Genomic DNA, 22,273 nt, shown 5'->3' with positions numbered 1-22,273 from the left:
TCCGCAGGATTCAGTAGTACACAGCAGATTCTCTTGGATAAACTAATCAACACTACTGTTGGCTTGGTGTCTCTTGAAAGAGAAAAAATCACTCTTCTGGCATTCTGTCTCCAAAATGCAATTTGCGTTCCAAACCTGTGGCCACCAGTCACCGATGGCAGTCACATTGCTTTTGCCCACCTTGGAAAGCTATGAACATTCCAATGGAGGGTTTCAGAATTTTTTCCTTTGTAATTATTTCACATGCCTAGAGTTAAGTTTGAGGCACTGAATGCAGGTAAGCAAGTACACACAAATTTTATTACAAAATCTTAGGTATAATATTAGCAACAGTTAAAAAATTGCAGAGGCTTGACATGTAAATGTTAATAGATGGTAAGATACCTTTGGAACTTTGAGATGTGTAGAAAAATTGGAAAATAGTGTATTTGGGACTGTTCTCTTCTTATTTCCTATTTGTTTAAAATTACCTGGGCTCTTGCCATACAGAATTCATTTGCAGATTAAGTATTTCAGGGTGAGGAAATGTGTTTTAGTGGTTGGAAGGTACCTGGCACACTTTGGGGAGCTTGCAGCATATTCCACTGTTTTAGCAAGAGACTGCTGCAGAAAATAAGTTTTGTGGGATGTGATCAAAGTCAGGAGATGTGTCTCTCTTTGGCCGTGTGAGGCACTGAGAGAGTCCTGACTGCACACGCTGTGTGCGAGCCCTTGCAGCACAGGTGTGATGGGAACTGGCAGAAGGTGGTGTGGAGGGAAGGGGACTCTTTAAGGCTCATCAGTTTCAAACCTTGAATTTCACTGGAACGATGGGAATCCAGTCTAGTGTGGGTAGGTGAATACAGGGCCATTATATTCTGGATGAGACACTGACAGTAATTTATAAAATTAATTTTGTGCAAAATATATTGGTGTAATTCAATTTAGAGGTGGGAAAACTTGGAGAATTTTGGTTATCTCTGTGCTTTTCTGTGTCATTTCTCCAGATCCTTAGCATAGTACAATTAGAAAAATAGCATGTACTGCTGCTCTACAAACTTGTAAGAAGATGTGGTTCATAAAAGGATTAGAAACTTCAGTATGCTTCCTCAATTGAAAATTATCATTTCTGCTGAGGGTGTAATGGTGAACAGTGTCTAAGACATTGAAACAACATGTGCAGTTTGATCTCTGCCATAGCTAGGACAGAAATGAAGGCTGCCATTAACTACTGAATGTGAGGGCAATCCCCACATTTCCCATACCAGTAAAACTATCCAAGAGAGATGAGTGGGCTGGTTGTTGAGGTTCTTGGGTCAAAGATAATTTTTGAAAATAGGTTATAAGTGAGGGTTTATGGCAGGTATTGGCACCTCTGCTTTTTGGACAGGAAGACTAGACAAACCATAGGCCCTGTGTGCTTCATATTTAAACACCAGACAGGGAGGAAATGGAATTCTAGTATGAAATGGAATTCTAATGGCTGTAGCTCCTCCAATGGTGCAAAACTTTGATACTTTGTATATTTCACATTAGCAACTTAATAGCTAAAGGAGATTATATTCTTGGGTCTCTCGTTAAAATTGTTCTCTACTTACAATTTAGTAAATTGTTAGCAGGGGCTGCTCTTCAGGTGTCACTTTAGTCTGTGCATCTCTTAACAATGCCAGCATGATGTAGCTACACACCAGTTACACACCAGTGGCCCTGAACATACAAACAGCTATTGAGCAGTGCTGCCACTGCTTAGGAGTATAGAGGGACAAAAGCAGAAATAGTCTTCTCATTACCAGAGCTATTATTGTAAGAAAATGGACAAGAAACCTTGAAAATGTGACTGCTGCTGAAATGCAAAGTTTTCTGGCCTACACACCTTAAGAAAAAGTTATTCCTTGCCCCACACTATATTAAGTTGGCAAAACCTGCTATTTTGCATCTAAATGTCTGCCCCATATAGCAAGTGCCTGGAAACTTGCTTTTGTCTTTAGAAGGGACTTGTTCAGACATTTCACAGATCTTAGATGATGGATTGTTATTCTGGATTTTACAGAATCTAGTCTGCAACTTGATGTGTTCCTCTGCCCCTTTTTCATTTTAGTGAACCCATATTTGTGGCAAACCTTTTCACTGTGCAAGTTCTGTATGCCATTGATCTCAAAACCTTGTCTTTGCGGAATGTAAATCATATCAGAAGAGAGACTTTGTTGATTGAAATACTTCTGATATCAGAAGTCTGCCACGGAACTATTCCCCAGTTCAAGCTTTTTAGTGACTAGGAAGGTTTTATACATGTAGTAGCTGAATGATTTTTTTTTTTCCTGAATGCTACTAAATTGAGTTCAATATATTAGTTTATACCTGTTTTTTTGGCTAATGTAGCATTTAAAAAATGAATTATCAAGCAAATAATTTTAATTTGTTTTAAATTAAAAGCCTTGCTGCTTGGAATAGTCGATGATCCAAACCAGCTGTACAACTTTTGATTAAGACAGGTTTGCAGCTACTTTACATAACCAGAGTAATGTAAAACAGCTGGGCTGCATTTAGGAATTTGGCCTCAACTGTTAAAAACTCAACTGGACAATTCTGAAATTAAAGAATTATCTCCATGGTCTAGGGAGGACCGTATTCAACTAATGCATTGCTTTTCTTGGCTTCATCCAGCTAAATAATCTCGAAACTTCTCTTTGGATGTAATCTGTGCTAGAGAAAACTCTGGCCATAGTTACTGTTTTGTCTTAGCTTGCTTACAATTATGGTAATTGGATCCTATGATTTTTGTGTTGTGCAAGTTTAGATACTTGGAGGAGTAATTCTTTTTACATTACCCCATAGCAAATCTCAAAGTTTAAGTGCACACAGATCAGGTTGGTCTAGGCCAACACAGAGTTTTCTACGCAAAGATAACTCTAAATCAGTTAATTGCCACCACTGCAGCACTGAGACCTGAAATCACCCCCTCTGACTGGAATTTAAACTGATTTTGGAAGCATTGCTATTAAAGCCACTTTGTATAAGCAGTGGAGGAAGACAGGTATGTTTGAGAAGGGATTTCAGGTCTAAAGGAGAATGACTTGTGTTCTGCGAATGTTTTTCTCTCTTCCTTTGGCTACCTGAATGTTGATGAAGTAAATCCTGACCTAAGTTCTGTTTTCTCCCATCTTTCTTGGCAGAACAGCTCCAGAAGAGCTAAATCATTACATTTGGTTTTCCTAACAAATATATTTCATGTTTTAATTCTATAATAGCTGATTGAACAATCAAAAGCAGACTTCTTAAAATTTATATAGAAAACTAGTATCATGTTTGACATGTAGATTGTAATGATATGATTTTTAGAGGCACTGAGAACTCAAAGGTTACCTTTGTTTAATGAGGTCTGTGTGTCTTACTTTTCTTGTATTTTTTTTCATTCTCCAGTGTTTTCTGTCATTGTCCACATTCTAAACAGTGGACTATACATTTTGAATAAAAAAAAATTGCCAAACATCTTAACTCAGAAATTGTGCCCTTTTCAGTACATTGAAGGATGAGATATGTGCATTTTAGAGTGCTCTATTTAATTAAAATCATTATTGTTGATTAAAACAGTTGCTTCTCCCACAGGAAAATCGAAATGGCAATCTGGTGGAAAAACAAAAAGGGTGACTCAAGGAACACATAAGACTGCAAAACAGGTATCTGCTCATTTCTTATTGTGACATAAAATTGATGACATAACACTGTTTTTCTGTGAGATCATTGATATATTGGCTGATTAATACTTCTCTAAAACTGTGGATACAATGTATCTTTAAAGCATATGAGTTTCAAAGTCAAATATTCAGAAGTTAAAATTGCCAGAATTTAGGTTATCTTCCTCAGCCTTTCCTTTTGGCACTTCCTAGCCTCTGCACATTTATTGGCATTAAAGTTATTTTAAGGAAAGTGCTGTTCAATAAAATTATATAGGATAGTCTTGCTGTAAGTATGCTGCTTATACAAGGGCTACCTTTCTTCCCAATTTCTAATTAAAGGAAATGTCTTGACCTCATGAAAATGTTAGTGTCTCAAGTCAGTGTATTTTAATTTGGAAAAAAGTCCAGGTGAGTAAAATTTCTAAGAGTTAGGACTGGAAAGCAAGTTTGAATGAGTATTGTAAAGAAGACACCACTCCTATTTTTATTCAGTTTTTTTTTTTTCTCTGTGAATGATAACCTTTATTACATTGATAAAGTAATACCTCAATCTTTGCTCATGTTTAATATTTTTAACTGCTGTTTTTCTTTGATTTATGGGTTTAGCCGTTAGTACAGCTTTAGCCATTTAATGTTTTGAGGCAGCCTGTCAGAATTTAGTAATAAAGCATATGGAAGATGTTATTTTTTGCAAAAAGAAAAAATGTTCTGCTTCCACAGAGATGTATTTGCATCTTTAAAACACAAGCATGTTACTTTCCCAGTTTAGTTTGGCAGCTGCGTTCTCTACTCACACCCTGCTACATTACAAGCACGGTGTGTGCTGGTTCCCTTGGTGTGGCAGGTGAGGTGTCAGCGGTGTGGCTGGGGCTCCCTGTCAGCGTGTGCCCCCAGAAGGGTCAGGTGGAGAGCACTGTGTAGTTTGGGCTCTGTCTGACCTGGGGGCTATGTGAACACTGAGTTTTCAGGAGAACGCTTGGTTGCTGCTCAGTGCGGGATTGCTGTACTGAAGCTCTTGTCGACACAGTACATTCCTGGTGGCTTCAGTTAAGCTTTGAACACTGCTGGGTGGCTGTGCATCTTGGCATCTCAGTTTGGTGTTCAGGACCTTTATTTCTGCTGCTTTTCAGACACTGGATACTGCTGTAATTGATGGATTTTTTGGCTTAGTTTTGTTGAGCTTTCACTTTTAATTTTCCTTTACGTATAAATGGGCCACTAATCTCAAGAAAATAAACTTACAAGAGCTGTTTCATATGATCTTACAAACCTCATCTTCCTTTCAGAAGGATGCTGGCAAGTATACATTCAATAAGTTTTGGCATCCCAGGAGTATAAATATACATTGCATACTTTCTACAAAACCAAGGCAAGTTACTGAAACTATTAGGAGAGAAAAAACCCCAAATTAAAAAACACCAAGAGATTCAGTTTTTCACCATCCATGCTGGGTTACTTGGGATGTCAGAACTGGTATTTCCATGTCTGTTAACTTCAAAGGTACATAAGCTTTGTATCTTCTGCTCTTGAATGTTTGAACTGTTGGTGCAAATTAAAATACTTTTTCTAATAACAAGCCACCAGTTTAATGCTAACCTGCTTGTGTGATAGTGTCTACAAGAAATCAGATGGGTTAGAGGGTTTTATCCTTTCAAAGGTGTTCTGCTGGAACATTGGTAGCTGTAAGTGTTGGGTTCTGAAAGTCTGCTTACAGGATAATAATGGAACTGCTGCCACACAAGGTGTTTTCCTCATTAAAATATGGCTGACATAGAAGAGAGAAGATAAATGGATGCCAAATACAGCAGATGGATAACATTTATTGCTAAATATCAAAACATAATCCATCACATTGTCATTAAAAAATAGATTTGAAAATGTATTTTTCAAATAGTGGTAATTATACATGTTTCCCATTCCAAAACAACTGATTCTTTTTATCAGTATTATCTGAATCACTGTAAACCTAATTGCTTTCCTCAGGTCACATTTTATAAACACAGACACCTATAGGTAGCACTGTTATTTTAATGTAGCTATTTATGATTCTGTAGTTGCACTTGCTTCATTATAAACAGTAGTTTCAAGGAGCTATAAATTAGAATATAAGCTTTGCTTTAAATATTTTTACACAAGGTCTCAGCCTAGGAGCATCCCTTCTCCCAATAGTTTGCTAAAAGGTGACTGATGTAATGGAAGAAAAAATACAAAACCCTTCTGAAATTGCTTTTCATTGGTTGTTTATGCCATGCATCTTTCTGAGCATGACTCTCGTGCATACATAACTGGGGTTCATCTGGAGTACAGTTGGAGCACTTGGAGATATATGTAAGGGTAGCAGAGATGTCGGTGTGATTGTAGTAAATTAGGTGCCCATTCTTCTGCTTTACAGAAAAATTGTCATCTCACCACAAAAGCAGGTGAGAGCATGACCATTCTGACAACACTCTGTCTCCCTCCTTAAATGCAAAGTGGAATTTGTTTAATGGTGTGTGGTACAGGACAAAAAGGCTTGAATCCCAGCCAATTGTTTCGAAAATTTCACTGTTTCTAGTTAGTGATTAGATACTCTAATTATAAATGCAGTATACAGTCATGTGTGGTGTCAGTTTCGACTGCTCTTATTCAATCACAAAAGTAGAGCATTTAGAATGGGATTTTGCATTAATCCCTTCAAGAGTACTCCAGTAAGAATTGATGTGCTGCAAATACATGCCTCAGTGGACCTCAAAACTACATTAAAGGTCCTATTAAATACATGAATGAAAAAAGCCAACCCAAACCAGACTACCTTAACAGGTAACTAATAGCTACATCATGTCGTAGAACACAGTTGGGTGTCACTTGGTGTTTACTGAGGGTGCTTGTCCACTGGCTATGGAATGCACAAGCTTATGGTAGCAGCCTTTTACAGTTTGTTTTCTTCTGTGGGAGAGAAGTTTAGTTTTAATAAGGGCAGTGTCACAGGACCAAGTTGTGATTTGGTATTTTTAGCCAAATAGGTGTACTTTCAGAGCCCTTTGGAATATCCTGCCCACCCATCCCATTTAGCATGTTGTCTGTCCCCTGCACCTGTGCAGCAAAGCAGTACTGGGTCAGTTAAATCTGTGTTTTAAGGTGAGCCACATCAGCATTTCACTGGCATTAACATGTTTTACCATGAGGGTTTAAAAACAATCATGTCATATGTAATGTCTTGGTAATAGAATTTCCCTGTGGTGGAATATTGCTGGTATGTTTTTTAGTAAAGTGCTGTTTTCACTTCTGGATATACACATCTGTCAGAAAAAGTGATACAGGATATGTAATTAAGAAAATGTATTTTTCCAGTCTGCTGAGAGGCAGGGTATCTCACACTGTTGTGGAATGCAAGTATTATAACTGTCAAAGAAACAGAATCTAGTTGAACTTAAGTGCTGCCTGTCTTAAAGAAAGTGTGTGTTAAAAAATTCGAGTGAGTACAATGATGTAGTTCTCTTCAGTGAAGAAGTTCTTGTTTATAGGTGTTTCAGTGTGTTGATAAAAAGTGTGTTGCACAGAAACCCAACTCCTTACCATACTTCTGTTTGTTCTTCTCCTTTCCCCTGTACTTTCTTGTTTTCAGAACACTGCCTTGGACTGTAAGTTAACAGCAGCAGGAGCTGGAGACAAAAACTTTGACAAAAGCCCAACGAAAACCAGGCAGCCTCGAAAGGTGGATCTGCGGGCTCGGTACTGGGCATTTCTCTTTGACAACCTGCGGAGGGCAGTTGATGAAATCTATGTCACATGTGAATCAGACCAGAGTGTGGTGGAGTGCAAGGTAATGCTCCAGCTGTTCTTTGCCTATCTGGCTTCTATCTGGCTTTTTTTATATTTTAGAAAAAAAGATAAAGGAGGAATTAAAGCTTCAGAAACATGTTGCTTTTTCATTTGTGTTTTGTGTAGGATTTTAAATAGGAAACCTGAGGACATATGTATTCATATTTAAGAAAATGCTTTCATCTTGAGCAGGGACTAATTTTTGAAATGTATAGAACATATCATGGTTTATGTGATATTATTAGGGCTCAGCTTTTTGCTGAAATCAGATTTTGTTTATTGAGTTCTGATTTTGTTACTTTTGTGACTAAACAGTGATTGATTTCTTTTTCCCAGTAATGTCCTTTACTGTAGGTGGCACTGTTGCAGTTCAGCCTTTTTCACAGTCATTTGCTTGCTGTTAAGTGGCTTAATTGCACACTGCTCCCTTTCTGCAGTGATAGTTATCACTCTTCTCGTTCTCCCTTTGTTAAGAAAGTGATTGGTGGTCGAGTATAAGCAATGTCTGGTTGGGATGTCACTGTAAGACACTTCCCAGTTTCAAATAACCTGGATTTGTAATAGCTTGTGCATCTGGTTCACATTTTATTGTGATTGGCTAGTAGATCTTTAGAAATACCCATATCATTTAATAAAAATCTCTCATGCTTTGGCAATGGAATTTATCACAAGCATTAAGAGAAGTCAGAATACATTATATAAGAAATGTTAAAGTCATGACTTTGTTTCCATATTAAACATGGCTGGAAACTCAACACATTCTGGAAATGATTATCTAATTGCTGTAAAAAAATTCATATATCAATTTAAGTAAACTTTTTTCTTATCCTGTGCATCTCATTCTCTGCTGTAATCAGGCACAGCCAAATTGCTTTTGAGATTAGCGTACAAATACATTTCATTGAAAGCAGCTTTGAGAACTGAACAGAAGCTCAGAGGCTTCCAAATCTCTGGTTGGTCTAACACAATTTAACATTTTGTTACTGAACTGTCTTCCTGCTCAGGAAACCTCTCTGTAGAATTCTTTGGTTTAAGAAAGTCAGCCAGCCTTGCATTGTAATTAAATTAGCATTTTAAACTTATGTGACTGAAAGAACAGAAGCGTATTTGTATCATTATCACATATTTTGGGGGTTAGATATCGTTCAACATTTTAATCAGGCTACTTGATCTGCTTTTGGATGGGGATACGAGGTAGCCTGAGTGAAAAGCCTTCATTTTAGCAGACTCTTGACAATGATGTATGAATCTGTGTGGATCAGGTTACTTGTTTGCAAAACAGAGGTGAAAAAAACCAAAAATGAGCAAACAGGGCAGTCCAGTGTCAAATGTTGTGAAACTTATGTAATGTTCATGTTACTCTTACCTTTCAAAAGATCTTTTTTCTCAGCACAAGTGTGCCTTGCCTAAGCAGCTGGAATATGTGTTTGTGCTGTGGTCTTTTGTCTGGGATTTTCTTTTACAGGTTACTGTTAAATTATGATTATTCTTTTGATAAATCACTATGATTTCTCTTAATTAAGTTATGAAGTGTGAAACTGCATAGTCTTGAAAAGAATTTTTACCAATAATGTTTCTCTTCTGTAAATTATGTTATTTGTCATTATTTTATGGTGGTTTTGACAGACACAGTCCAGTTTCTCCCGTTTTGACTGTTGGACAGGTGGGAAATAATATTAAATAAGAAACCAAAATGGTCCCACTGCTAACCTTTTCTTCATTTTTTTAAGTGGCATTTTGAAAGATCTTTCAATTAAGATAAATTCACGTTTATCAAAAACTTCTTTAATTTTGACTCTTCAAACTTTTGTCTTGGTCAAATGGGCAGGTGCTATTCTATTGAAACATTGTAGTTATATAAAGGCTGTCTTCTAAGGAGACCCTTGTAAAAATGAAATGTGACAGCTTCTGGCATTTTAAACCTTCTGTTTAACCTGGTATAAAAGTGTTAGTTTGGGTTTTTTTGGTATTTTGTGCCTTTTGCTCTCCCAAGTCCTTATGAGTTGTTGCAGTTTTATCGACTGTGTTGTCACTGAAGATGTTTGATGCTCCCCAGTGGGAGAGGGCTCTGGTGGCTCTTTGTGGTTGAAACTGCAGACAGAAGGGTTGTGGTGAGGATCCAAACAGTGGCAATGTCTGTAAGAGGATCAGTGCTTGTGTGTATTTTCTCAGCTTTGGGCTCTGTTGAAGTTGGTATCTGCTATTGATTTGGAATTGAGTACTCTCAAATCATGTATGTAGATATATAGATACAGCTTGGATGCTTTGTGTGGAAAGGTGTGATGAACATGGTTGAATTATTTCCGAAATAAATGAAAAGTTCTCAAGTTTAAGCATCATCTTACTGTACATAAATCAGCTTGTGCAATAGTGATAAAAGATTAAATATATCCTAGTAGATATGGCTGTAACCTTCAACATTTGAAATGCAGCTTGTGTGGATATTCTATGTATTAGGTTTCTTTGTGTCTGATGTTTATATGAGTATTTTAACTACTATTTTCTAGGTTTGGGTGGCATGTGTAGCCAGAGCAGAAATGGTATTGCCTTTAAAACTCCTGCTGTATGATAAAAGGTATTGAAACCAAAAGATATAAAGGCAGATTTTGTAGAGTTTTGGTTAATGCAGCAGATGTCTTCAGCTGCTATTCTATGGTGTTTTCAGGAGTCTCAGCAACTGAGTTTGTATTTATAGATGTTTATATTATATATGTTTATATTATATTATATATATAGCATGTGTGTGTATGTATATACAAAAATAAACACTACACACTTTTGTAAATCCTTTATTGATAAAGTTTGAGCAACTGGAGCCAACAACTAATCATACAACAAATACAGAAGAATATCAAACTACCTTTAATTTAATTTTGCAGGTTTTTTCCTTCTAGAATGAATTAACAGCTTCAGCTGTTCTTTTCCTTTCAAAAAAGCTGAATTTTATTGTGCAAAAATTTAGTTCTCTATTCCTTTTACATTGCTGTTTAGCATTACTGAAAGCTTGTACAGTCTCTTGTCTTTTCACTTAATATTAGTTTCTGGTGTATTTTTGGAAGGTTTTGGCCTTCTCTTGTTTCTGAAGCTTACAGATACATTCTTAAAGCAGTCTGGTTCAGTGAAAACAGTTTAATTTTGCTTGAGATTCTTATTCCCTGTTATGAAATGGAAAACTCAGCAGTGGAGTTCTGTTCTCTGCTTCTCACAAACAGCACAAGGTGAAGAGGTGGCTAAAGACTTCCATTAAAAGTTTAGGCACGTTACTTGATGTTCCTCTGCAAAAGAACTGATTGAATCAATTTTGGCTAAGGCCTTTGGGTCAGGGGATGTCTGTGAGAGGGCTTGAGTTGATTGAGACCTCCCAGAAGCAGAGAGGAGATTCTCTGAGGGCTGCTTTTGGGCCTGGATCTGCAAATTCCACTGATTTCAGTCTCTCCATGCAGACTGAGACCCCTGCTCATACAGCTGAGCCATTGCTGGCATTTGGGACAGCCAGTGCTGCAGCTGTAGTATGGCAGAGGGGTGCAAGGCTGCCACGTAGCACTTGCTCACAAATACACCTTCTAGTTCTGAATTTGGAGGTATTTACCAAGAGTAATACTAAGAAACCAAAATGGTCCCACTGCTAACCTTTCCTTCAATTTATTGAAGTGGTGTTTACCAAGAGTAAATATCTTCCCAAATAAATAATTTATGGCTTTATTATGGCAGTCCATGCCCAGTGAAAATCTCTATGAGCAATCCTGCTGCCTCTTTGTGGACATTTACTTTTTCATCGTTGTCATCTTCCATGGATGAGTCAACAGAGAAGGACAAGAAAATGGGTTTGTGATCACACATTCAGCCTTACAGATAAAAGGGGATGAGGTCTTTCAAAATGGGGATCTATTCAGAAAAGCCAGCGTGTCTTTTAGTTGGTAGTCTGGGTTTCCCTGTTCCTACCTCTCCATCCTTTTCATCAGACATATATGTGTATATGGTGTGTGTGCATGTATTTAAATATTGTGTGATTGAGTGCCTACACTCAATTAATGCCACTGCAGTTATTCTTCTGGAGAAAATTTCCTTTGGAAATGGTTGTGGTCCTTTGGAACACATCCTTGTCAGGCAGGGGATTGTGGCTGCCATGTTGAGGGTGCATCAATGAGGAGCAACTGAGGCCAGACGTGGTGCATGTAACACTTGGGTCTAGGAGACCATGTGCTTGCTTAAAATATTATTTGCCACATACTGAAATTGATATAAGGAGAGTCCTTTGTCTAGAGGAGCTGCTTCCTGTCATCCTTTCCCAAAGCTGTAAGAATCACTTTGACAATCATGTTGGTTGAACCAACCTTGGAGCTGGCTTTAATTATCTGTGATTCAACTGTATGAAAAGGCTACAAGGAATTTTTTTGAAGCAATTTTTGTGTCAGATTACTGAAACACCTGTTAACTTTGGAAACGTACATTTAAAAAAAGAAAGAAGGAACTCGCTTTGTGAGCTAAAAGCATGCTCCATTATAAAAAGAAAATGGAGTTTATTTTGGTAAATATATAAACTAAAACATTCAGTATAGATAATGAAACAACATAAAGTAGGCATAGTTTGTAAAATAGAGCCCATATCTAGCTTGACTAATAAGCTAAAGTACAGATGTGGTGACTGAATTAATTTCCCTGATGCGTGTGCTGCTGTTTTGGGTTGGAGTAACCTTAAAATTCTAGTCTTCCATACTTCCCTGTTTGCCTCTTCCTTGTTTGAGAATGGGAGAATAAATGCATGAAAGGACATTTCAAAGTGGTTGAGGGCTTTCTGAAGTGCACTTCTGTTCTTTACAATGGGATTACAATGGGCCTATCTAGGACCCGAGTCCTGACTGAGGATTGTTCCAATGTAGCTACTTTTGAAGATCTTCGTTGATTACAAACTAATTAATAGGATCACCCAGCTGAAGAGACTAGAAGTCCAACTTTGAGATAAATACATGGCAACCAGAGTAATCAATGAAAGCTGGAGAAAAGAAAGGAAAACAAAAAAAAAGGCCATGCAGAACTGGTGATCAGAGAATTGATGAGAACAGAGACGAAAATGTAACAGGAGTTATATTGTGACTGGTTTGAGTTTCATGTCACTGATTTTCCTTGAAGGGCTGTTTTTCAGCAGCATTGCTTTCTTACTTAGCTCAAGCTGTCTCTTTAAAAACCGTACAGGATGGATGTGACCTTGAGAAATAATGAGCTATAAAATTGTTCTGATCCAGTGCAGCCGCAGCGCGCCCATGAAGGCTCATTTTGCCAGCAGCCTCTGGGGCGGTGCGGGCCTGCCCCGGCCCGGGCGGTGCGGGCCTGCCCCGGCCCGGGCGGTGCGGGCCTGCCCCGGCCCGGGCGGTGCGGGCCTGCCCCGGCCCGGGCGGTGCGGGCCTGCCCCGGCCCGGGCGGTGCGGGCCTGCCCCGGCCCGGGCGGTGCGGGCCTGCCCTGGCCCCGGCCCGGGCGGTGCGGGCCTGCCCCGGCCCGGGCGGTGCGCAGGTAGCGCGGCGGGCCGGCCCCGCCGGATCCGGTGTCCGCGCACAAAGGGACGGCGCCGCCGGGCCCGGCCCCGGCTCCGGCACACCAATCCCGGCCGCTGCGGCCCACTGCGGAGATAATTGGTAATTTTAGCTGGACATCTAGATGGAGTTATCTGCATGCCTGCGACGGCGCTTTCAGAGCCACTTTTGTTCTGCTCCATCCTGCTTGACAAAATGGCCCTCATGGCTTTAGGGAGAGAGATGTGCATCAGTGAGTGTGAGGCCGCTCCAGCTGCTTGTCTTGTTTGTATTCCCTTGTTCATAAAACATGGCTCGGGTTACAGCTGCATGGGTCTGCTCTGATCATTTCTGATAATGTGGAGCTAAACATTCTTTAAAATAGGTTAAACCATTTATTGTGTTTTTTTTCCTGTGCCAGCTAACTTCAGAAATATAACTCATACTCACATTAATTCTTTTTTTTTTTTTTTTCTGAGGAATATACAAGTGGCTGACTTGGAAAGTAAATTATTCAGAATTAAATTTTGCTTTCTATGCTCTCATTGTTAGTAACAGTCAGCACAATTTAGTATGGACTAACCTGAATGGACATGAATTGGATTAGAAAGCTGAAATTTTATTAGTGGAACAGAAAAAAGAGCTTGTGGAAACACTTGGCTTGTTCATTTCTTGTGGCAGACTTTACTTAATTATTTTGGTGCTGTAGACCAAGTGCTTTGTAAGAAAGATTTCTGTTAGCATTTTTGGGGAATATTTCATAGCAAAGAGCAACTTTTGCATCAACAATGGGATTTTGTTTGATTTCCCTCCCTGGTGTCTGACTTTGTGGTGCCTTTCCCTTACAGCAACCAGCATATGCTCTGTATGTGTCATAAAGTGTAGTTAAAAGGATGCTCAAGTCAAAACTGAAGCTGAATTTCAAAGTTAAAGAAAATGAATATTAATCCGTATGATTTTATATGAAGAGCATTTTTCACATGGTAGAGGGGTTTTTTTCTGTTAAAAGGACAATTAAAAGTAAACATATGGGATGTGATGTCACAAAAATGTGTATTAGTTACCTGGACTGTAGGAGGGTGTTTTTACTGGTTTTGGTGTCAAAGGTTTTTCTGTTACAATTTGTAATTATACACTTAAGGACCAATACCTTCTCATTTGTAATTGCTCCCAAAATTTCTAAGTAATAATTACTTACTTTGAGCAGAAAATTTATCCTATTACCAGCAGGAATGACTTTGGCATAGTAAAGAACTTGTGAAACAGCAGCATTTTGTGATTAGTGTTTTCCTTATATTACAAAATGATTTCTGTACTTTACATTCTGCATGTGAAGCTCATTTAAGTTTCATATTCAAGCTTCATTCATGGATTTTGATTATTTTCAGCACATTGTCACAATGGATTACAGGACATGTTTTTCTTGTTGGGAGAGTAGTTCTGAAAGCTGCTCTTGCTGACTGATATGAGCTCAAACTCTTCCTGAGAGAGTTGTTCATGTGCTGTGCTGGTGATATTCAGCTTTGCTGAGGAGGTGCCTTACTTCTGTGTGTGTTTTGTCATGTTCAGTCAATGATTTTTGAGTTTATATTTGGAATACAAAGAATTGCTCCTTTCCCTGCCAGTGGCAGTAGATAGCTGTAGTTTGCCCAGGTAACACATCAGAGTTCCATGATACTGTGTTTTGCTCTGCTTTGCAGTGAAAAACTGGTGCCATTAACTGAGTAGAAGCAATTTACCATGAATTTGTCATTGTTTCTGGATGTAATCTGACCATACTATAGGTACTACACTCATATGTTTGTGCCAACTGGGCATCATTAGACACAATTTCTCAAAGTTAAGGATGTTTTAATCAGAAATAAGTCTCTTCAGCCACTGCCATTTTGTCTATGACTTTCTTCTTCTAGTGTGAAGTTAATTGGTATGTCCTTTTGTAACAGTTAATTTTATTTGTTAGAGATCAACATGGGGTTCCAGATTTGAACTACTTCATCAGGATTTTGCATATTCTGAGTAAATCTCCAGCATGCCCACATAGTTTTTGACAGTGTATGTTTTAATCCCACCCAGGTTCTTATGCTGTTGCCTTTGTGTAGTTTTGTCTATTTATACTTCACAAACAGATTAATTCTGATGTTTTTAGTCTTCCACAGACCTATTAGGGTTTATACAGTTTTGCCTTCTTGGTGATGTATGTTCAATATATTTTAAAAGGTAACTCTGACCAAAAAAGGGGATAAATAATGAAATGGGTATCTTTATGTGTGTTAAGAATTATTTTCTTGCAAATGTTGCCATTTTGTCCTCACACATTGACACTGACACAGATCTTGAAGAATGTGCACCTTTTTTCTTAGGGTAAATATTTTATTGGTTGTTCACATAAAAATCTTAATTATCTGGCTTTCTTGTTTTGAGGAGTTTTCCTGTGTTGCTTTTTTTTTTTTTTTTTTAATGAGGAAGCTAAATAGTAAATGTCCTTCTTTCTTTTCAGTTCCTTTATTGGGGGGGGGATTGTTTTTAAATAGAAAGATTGATGTGATGGTTGCTTTTCAGGAAGTCCTGATGATGCTTGATAACTATGTAAGGGACTTCAAAGCATTGATTGATTGGATACAGCTACAGGAGAAGCTAGAAAAAGCTGATGCTCAAAGCAGGTAATTAGATTTATATATTTTTTAATCTACAGAGAGAGTAAAGTTCATAGTAAACTTCATTTTCTAGCAGAGCTTCAGCAAATAGAACCAATTTTCCTTTTGGACATAATGGGTGTGAGGACATTTTATGTACATTGTCACTGTCACTTAGAAGTAGAGGATATTTCCAGTCTTTCCCTCATCTTTTCCTTTTCAATAGTTGGTTTGATGCTTTGCTCTATACTGGAATTTGAAATAAACATTGTAGTCTTGAGAAGAGGCATTATTTTTGATACAGGTCTGGCTAATAGGTTTGTTGTTGGTGTAGAAACAATTGCTAAGATGAATGATTAAATTAACAGGATTTGTTAATATACTGAGCATTTGTTGGTTCTAGTTTTGATTTAAGATGACAGAGGACGAGTTATTGTGAATTGTATTTTTAAACTTTTCTTTCCTGGGTTTGCAGACCAACTTCACTGGCTTGGGAAGTAAAGAAAATGTCTCCAGGACGCCACGTGATCCCAAGTCCCTCCACAGATAGGATTAGTGTGACATCAAATGCTCGAAGGAGTTTAAATTTTGGGTATGAAACCAACTAAGAAGTTTATTGAAACTAAAATAAAGATTAATTTGAAGCAAATTTCACAAATGCACTATTTTTCTGTAGTAACCCATGCGTTGTTTTGTTGTTACTAAATCATATAAGCAATTATTTGCATTCCTAAAAGAAAATTCCATGACCTGTAAAGGAAAATCCTGTCAGGGACTTACTTTTTCCTGACTTCGTAATACATTTAATTACTGGTCATTACAAAGACTTGAAGATAAAACACTGTTAGTGTATTTCACGTGATCTCTCTTCTCTCAACAAAACAAAGGTCAAAATGTCTGTAACTGGCATTTTAAAATTGCCAGTATGTGCAATGTGAATGGCCAGGAGAGTGAGCAGAAGCAAGTACAGGTCAGAGTGAGTGAGTGTAAAGCGAGATTATGATGGTCCTGATGTGTGGCAAAACTGATACTAGTTCAAATGTAGAGCATGTTACATACTACAGTAAAGCATCTTTTACTTGTTGAAATGAAAATGTCTGAAAATGTGCATAAATTTAGAGCAGCACTGTCTGGTGCTGTCTCAGTCTGGAGAGCAGAGATGTGTCCAGTTGAAATCTTTCTCAGGATGTGTGCTGTTGTTCCTTCAGGTTTGTTGGGAACTAGGGAACACACTGCCCAGTTTCCTAAGTGCTTACAGTGACCTCAGCAGAGATGTGATACTGGACTCTGGTCAGCACCTCTGAGGACTGAGCTCTCTGAAACTATGCATATAAAATATTTCTACAAATATACTACGAAGTGTGGTGGAAAAACCAAAGTGTGTTTGGTGTAGGCCCTGTGTGGGTGAATCTGTCGATACCTACCTGACAGCATCTGAGAGGTGTCTGCGGAAATTCCTGGTGGAGAGGAGAAAATATGCCCAAGCACTCAAATGAAACACTTGAATCTGGTGGAAATCAATGCTCTCTTTTTTTTATTAGAACATAACAGCTCAGCACAATTAGCCTTATTTGACTGTAATAACCTGTTGCTATTTTTGCTGGAGCTGTTTTGTTCACAGTCACAGGGACATGGTGAGCAACTGTGTGTTAGAACAGGGAACAGCAAGATGAGTTTTCTGTGCTTCACACTTGCAATTTTTTTTCTTAGAGTGTGTCTCAAAGCAAGGCAACCCCAGAGGACTACAATATTTTGTGTGTGAGAGAGAAAATAGGAGGGAAGATAAGGGCTGAGACATACTTGGTACTATAGAAATTTTTGGCAGAATGCTAGGAATTACTAGGAAAGGAATAGGGGATAGAAGAGAAGGTAGTGGTGTACCTCTGTAGAAATTAATAATTCATACCGGTAGTCATCTTCATATTTTCCCCAAAGCAGTGTAGAAAATGTAGGAAAAGTACAGAAAGTAGAAACAGGGGCAGTCAGAGGTATCCAACAGCACTGATGCAAAAAGAAAAGAATTTGGAGAAGAGATAAGAAGGGTGTGATAAACAACATCACTTGTATGGAAGATGAGTAGGAAAATTCTGTTCATTATTTTTAATGAAAAGGAATAGGGAGTACTAAATGGTCAAACACCAGGCTTAAAATGACAGGAGTATTTTTCAAGACTCAGTATGTAGAATTTATTATGTTTTGCTTTGGTTGCCAAAAACATTCAGAAATTAGTCTGAAGGCATTAATATTTAATCAGAGATTAAATTTAATATCGTTTATTAAAAACAAAGATTTGGTGAGCAAATTACAACACCTTTTCAGTGTAAATTGCTACAACTTGGAGAATTTGCCAAAGGAGATGTAGTTCTGTGTAGCACTGTTCTGATAGTCTCTGAGACACTCTGATAAAGCTTTCTAACAAGCCATTCTGTTACTTGATCAGACACTAAAAAGAGCTGTGACTTTCATTTAGGAACCCTGCAGTGACAATTTCTGCAACACGCCTGGCTCCTTCTGGTGTAAGTTGGGCCGATAAGGTAAAAGCCAACCATGGAAGTAAAGCTGCCAATCCTGAGCTGGCAACAGAACAAGCCTGTCTGGTACCTCCGGCACAGAAGTCACTGCGGAAAAATGGCAAGTCCCCTTCAGTGGCTTCAGTTATTTTCACAGACTCTGTGGTATAAAGTGAATTCAGAATGTGATGAGCTGTGTTCTAAGCAAAATACAATGTTTAAATTCGGTATGAAGATAAAAGATTCATGCAGCCTTATATTACAATAGTTACGTTTGAGATAAAAGTGTGTTTTCATATGTAGGTAAAATTCTGCTGTATTTTCACAAACTAGAATTTGATCTGTTAAAACCAGTTTATAACATCCCAAGAAGCAAAATGTCTTTGGTCACAAACGGCCAGTCTAACAGACTGCAAGTTGGGATGGCTGAACATATAAAGAATAATGCACGTCCAGGAATCTGGGGAGAGCTCAAGATAAGTTTATATGTCCTGGGACAGCAGGCTATTAGAACTATGCTGAAGTTACAATTGATGTTTTTTGTCCTTGGAAGACAAGAGTTGTCACATTTAGTTACGATTTTTTTCTCTAAAGATGCTTGTTGAAGAATGCTTGATTCAGGATCTTAGTTCTAGAAGAGATTGGTTTAGTTGCAGACATTAAAAACTACCCTTTGGTTTATATAATTAGTTTCTTTGCACTGGATCTCTGAGATTGTCTTTGGAAATGCATTTTTTTAAATTTGCTTTCTTCATGTGTGGTCTCAGATGACTTTCTGCAAAACTGTCAGGCAGGATGTAGAAATGGGTATTCTGAAAGGAGATTAAAAGTGCACTTTTTTTTTCCCCCCCTCCCCCTGATAAAAAAAAAGTTTCTGGAAGTGCATGTATTAATTTAAAATAGTTGTGTGTTCAACCTAGGAGTAGTAGAAACCATGTGTGGTGACTTGCAGACTTGTGGCATATTATGGAAGTAAAACACCTTTTCCAGGGGGCTTGCAGTGTAATGTGAATGAGTTCAGGAGTGGGTTCCTCTGCTCAGAGCAGAACCATCAAAGCCATACTCCAAGGTGGTGGCTGGAAGGGGGATCCATGGCTGCTGCTTACTGTGAGCAGTTGCAGTGAGCTGCTTAGAGAGCAGGAGCTGTGTGGCTGAGTTTTCAGCACTGTAATTGATGTGTAATTCCACTTTTGAGATATACCAGTAGTTGAAGTTACTCGTAACAAAAGCTTTTTCTGGTGATTATCACCCATAACAGTGACAGGCTCCAAGCTGTTGCTAAAATCCCTTTATTAGGTGTTCTTGTGCATATGGAGACTGTTATTAGCTACACAGGGAATAAAAGTGAACTGTATTTCAGTATGGATAATGTATTTTAAGACGCTGAGATGAAAACAAAAGACTTTATCCTTATGTTACTTTCAGAGACTTTTAGAGGGCTGAAGAATCAGTGTTGTGCTGTGTTTTCTTGAATGCTACTTTCAGCTGATGAGCTCCAAAAAGAGAGAAGTCCCTTAGGTCCTGTAGTGCTGGCTACAAGTGTTCAGTACTCTTCAAATCAAATATACGATGCAATCCAGGCTTGAAACATTTCATTTTAAGAAATAACAGTCATTCCTCTAGACTTCATTTATTCTGAGGAATCTCTAATTGCTGACACTGAGCATTGGAGAATTTCAGTGATGTGCTTGTGGCTGAATTGTTATGTTTTTAACAAATGAAGTTCTCTGTAGGAGCATGTCGTCCTGTGTGTGGGAGGTGGAATCACTTGGTAAGATCTAGTTATCCCCAGTGATGAAAACAGAAGAAAATCTGTGAAGTTTATGTGAAGGGAGACACAGGGGCTCTTCACATGCATTATTGAAGCAGCTCTGAGGCTCGTGTGTCATCTGCTCTGCTCCTTGCCCAGCTAATGCACTCCCAGCTGTTTGGGTCATGTGGGCCTTGGGGGAAGGATTCTCCCTGCCTCCTGTAATGCTCCCTGCTCACCCAAAGCCCAGCTGGGGCCTACAGCCACAGGATTTCCCCAGACACTTTTTCTCCAGAGATTTCTAACAGCATTATCATTAGATCTCACAATGGTTTTGTGATGTGGATGAGTGGTATGATACTGTATCTGTTTCATGGTTGATGCAATTTCCAAATTTAACTAAGTAAGCCCTTAGGGAGAAAGAAAATGCATTATTTTTCCATATAGTTCTTTAATCTTTCTTCTTCTGAATGCATAATTAAATGAGGTTAAATCATCTTATCTCATTTCCCTCATTAACTTACTTTTACCCTCAATATTTTAATGAATTTTAAAAAAATTTCTTTCATGCTTGAATGTTTTTTACAATATGAAATGTAGTCTGTTCTTACTGTCTGAGCAATTTCTGCTTGTGGATTCCCTGGTGCCTGTAAAAAGTGAGATGAGTTATACAAGGTTAGACAGTGTATTAGAAATGGAAATAGGTGCTTTAGAATTAAAATAATTGTTATTACAGGATTTAGGACAAAGAACAATCTAGAACATGTGAACTTCTGAGAAGTACTAAATTTTTTTCTGCTGCCATACTTGATATCTGGTTGGATTTTATTGTTATTAGTATTATTGTCATTATCATCTTTCTTGTATGAATTGCTCATGTCCCTAGCTGTGAATAGATGTTCTCTGTAATGTACCTAAGACTGGAGATCTTGCAGGATGCCCAGCCCTGTCAGGCATCTGTCCTGGTTTGGGCTCAGGGGCTGAAGTTTATTTATGTGGAGGTTTGAGCAGGATGTTACTGCAAGTAAATTTTTTGGAAGGGCTGTGCATCTCCTGAGGTAGAGCCCACAGGAGCTTGCACACAGGTGTCTGGATTTCTTTTTGTGGTGTTTCCAGTGAGCTCCTTGGCCAGTTCTTCCAGATGGAGCAACTTCCCGAGAGCCTGGAGGCTGGGAGGGCCCCCGAGATGGCAGATGGCTTGTCACGTCCATGTAACACAAGAACAGGCAGGGACAGCCAAGTTCACATGAAACTGGAGAATGATCAGAGTAGGCAAATGAATTATTCATTTACAAAGCTCCGGGAGTAATCAAACCCAGCATGTGATATGTAGCCTGTGTAGATGGCTACTGGGCTGTAAGAATTCCAGGCAGAGGGGAAAAAATATGGAGGAAGACTGAATATTAACTGAGCATTAACTTTGTCTCTCATTTGATGTGATCTAATGTCAATAAAGATATTACCTTTGCAAAGTAAAGTTAAAAACCTGCCTGGAAGTGACTGAATCTTAAACTGCTTGGTGAATTAAATGAACAGAATCTTCTGGTGCACTGTAATTGTCAGGTGGCATCACACTGTCAAAGTGACTCCAGGTAGGTCAGGAGTCTGAATATGTACATGCATTAAAAACTGCTTTGTCTTTAAGAAGTCACCAAACAATATTCTTTCAAATGAAAGTATTTCTGGGCTATTAAAAGGCTTGGTTGAGTCTTGGGTAATAAATATGAATCTAACAGTGAACAAATGCAAATTAAACATTGAAGCTGTATGGCTTTTATGAAAAGATTCATTCTTACTTTGTTAAGTGTGATTATGGTTTTTCTGTGCTCTGAATAATTTTATTCTGATTCAGTCTGTCATTTTCGACTACTAAGAAATATGCCACGAGACAAAGAACAACTAGGCAGACAGGCAAGAATATTCTTTTTTGGTGGAATAAACTTTAGTAGGTATTAGTAAAAGATATTAGTACAATTATTAAGATACATTTATATGATATATCTTATTGTCTAGATGTTATTAAAATTATGTTTAGGTAGTATATACAACAAAATGGTATCTTCTGATTCTTTTAATGTAGAAAAGATGCTTTTATGTAAAAGGTGACTTCAATTTTCAGAACAAAAAGAAGTAAAGTGTTTCAACAATCTTGTTTTGCAAATGGCAAGCAGAATGAATTGCAGCCCAAAAGTTGCTGCAGTAAAGCAATAGCGGTTTTTTGGTTGATTTTAGCAGTTCTTCTTCTCTGTCTGTTACTTGCCAGGGAAATTTGTTGGCCAGACTGTGTCCTAAGCCAGATACGGCAGAGTCCTTGTGGTCCAGTCAGTTACTAAAGTGGGTGGGGTGGGAGACAAGGGGCCTGAGCAGTCCTTGTCCCACAGGGTGCAGAGCCAGATGCTGCACAGGCTGGGAGCT

General features: G+C 38.3%; 1 protein-coding gene across 4 annotated transcripts in view; it reads left to right on the top strand.

Moving 5' to 3' along the window:
* The window catches only part of SCAPER (S-phase cyclin A associated protein in the ER), a 136,245-nt gene that overhangs the window by 6,883 nt on the left and 107,089 nt on the right, over positions 1-22,273 (top strand). For 3 of the 4 annotated variants that reach the window (XM_002192032.7, XM_030281052.4, XM_030281053.4), the window contains exons 4-8: positions 3,586-3,656; positions 7,261-7,458; positions 15,525-15,625; positions 16,074-16,190; positions 18,069-18,229. In XM_002192032.7, coding sequence (XP_002192068.6) covers positions 3,586-3,656; positions 7,261-7,458; positions 15,525-15,625; positions 16,074-16,190; positions 18,069-18,229 — 648 coding nt within the window. Of the gene's footprint in view, positions 1-3,585; positions 3,657-7,260; positions 7,459-12,950; positions 13,089-15,524; positions 15,626-16,073; positions 16,191-18,068; positions 18,230-22,273 lie in introns of those variants that run through there. The other variant, XM_030281054.4, reaches the window with a different exon arrangement.

The sequence above is a fragment of the Taeniopygia guttata genome, chromosome 10 (assembly GCF_048771995.1).
Source record: "Taeniopygia guttata chromosome 10, bTaeGut7.mat, whole genome shotgun sequence".
Lineage (NCBI taxonomy): Eukaryota > Metazoa > Chordata > Aves > Passeriformes > Estrildidae > Taeniopygia > Taeniopygia guttata.
Note: the sequence above shows the minus strand (reverse complement) of the source record. Positions and strands in the feature narration are given on the sequence as shown.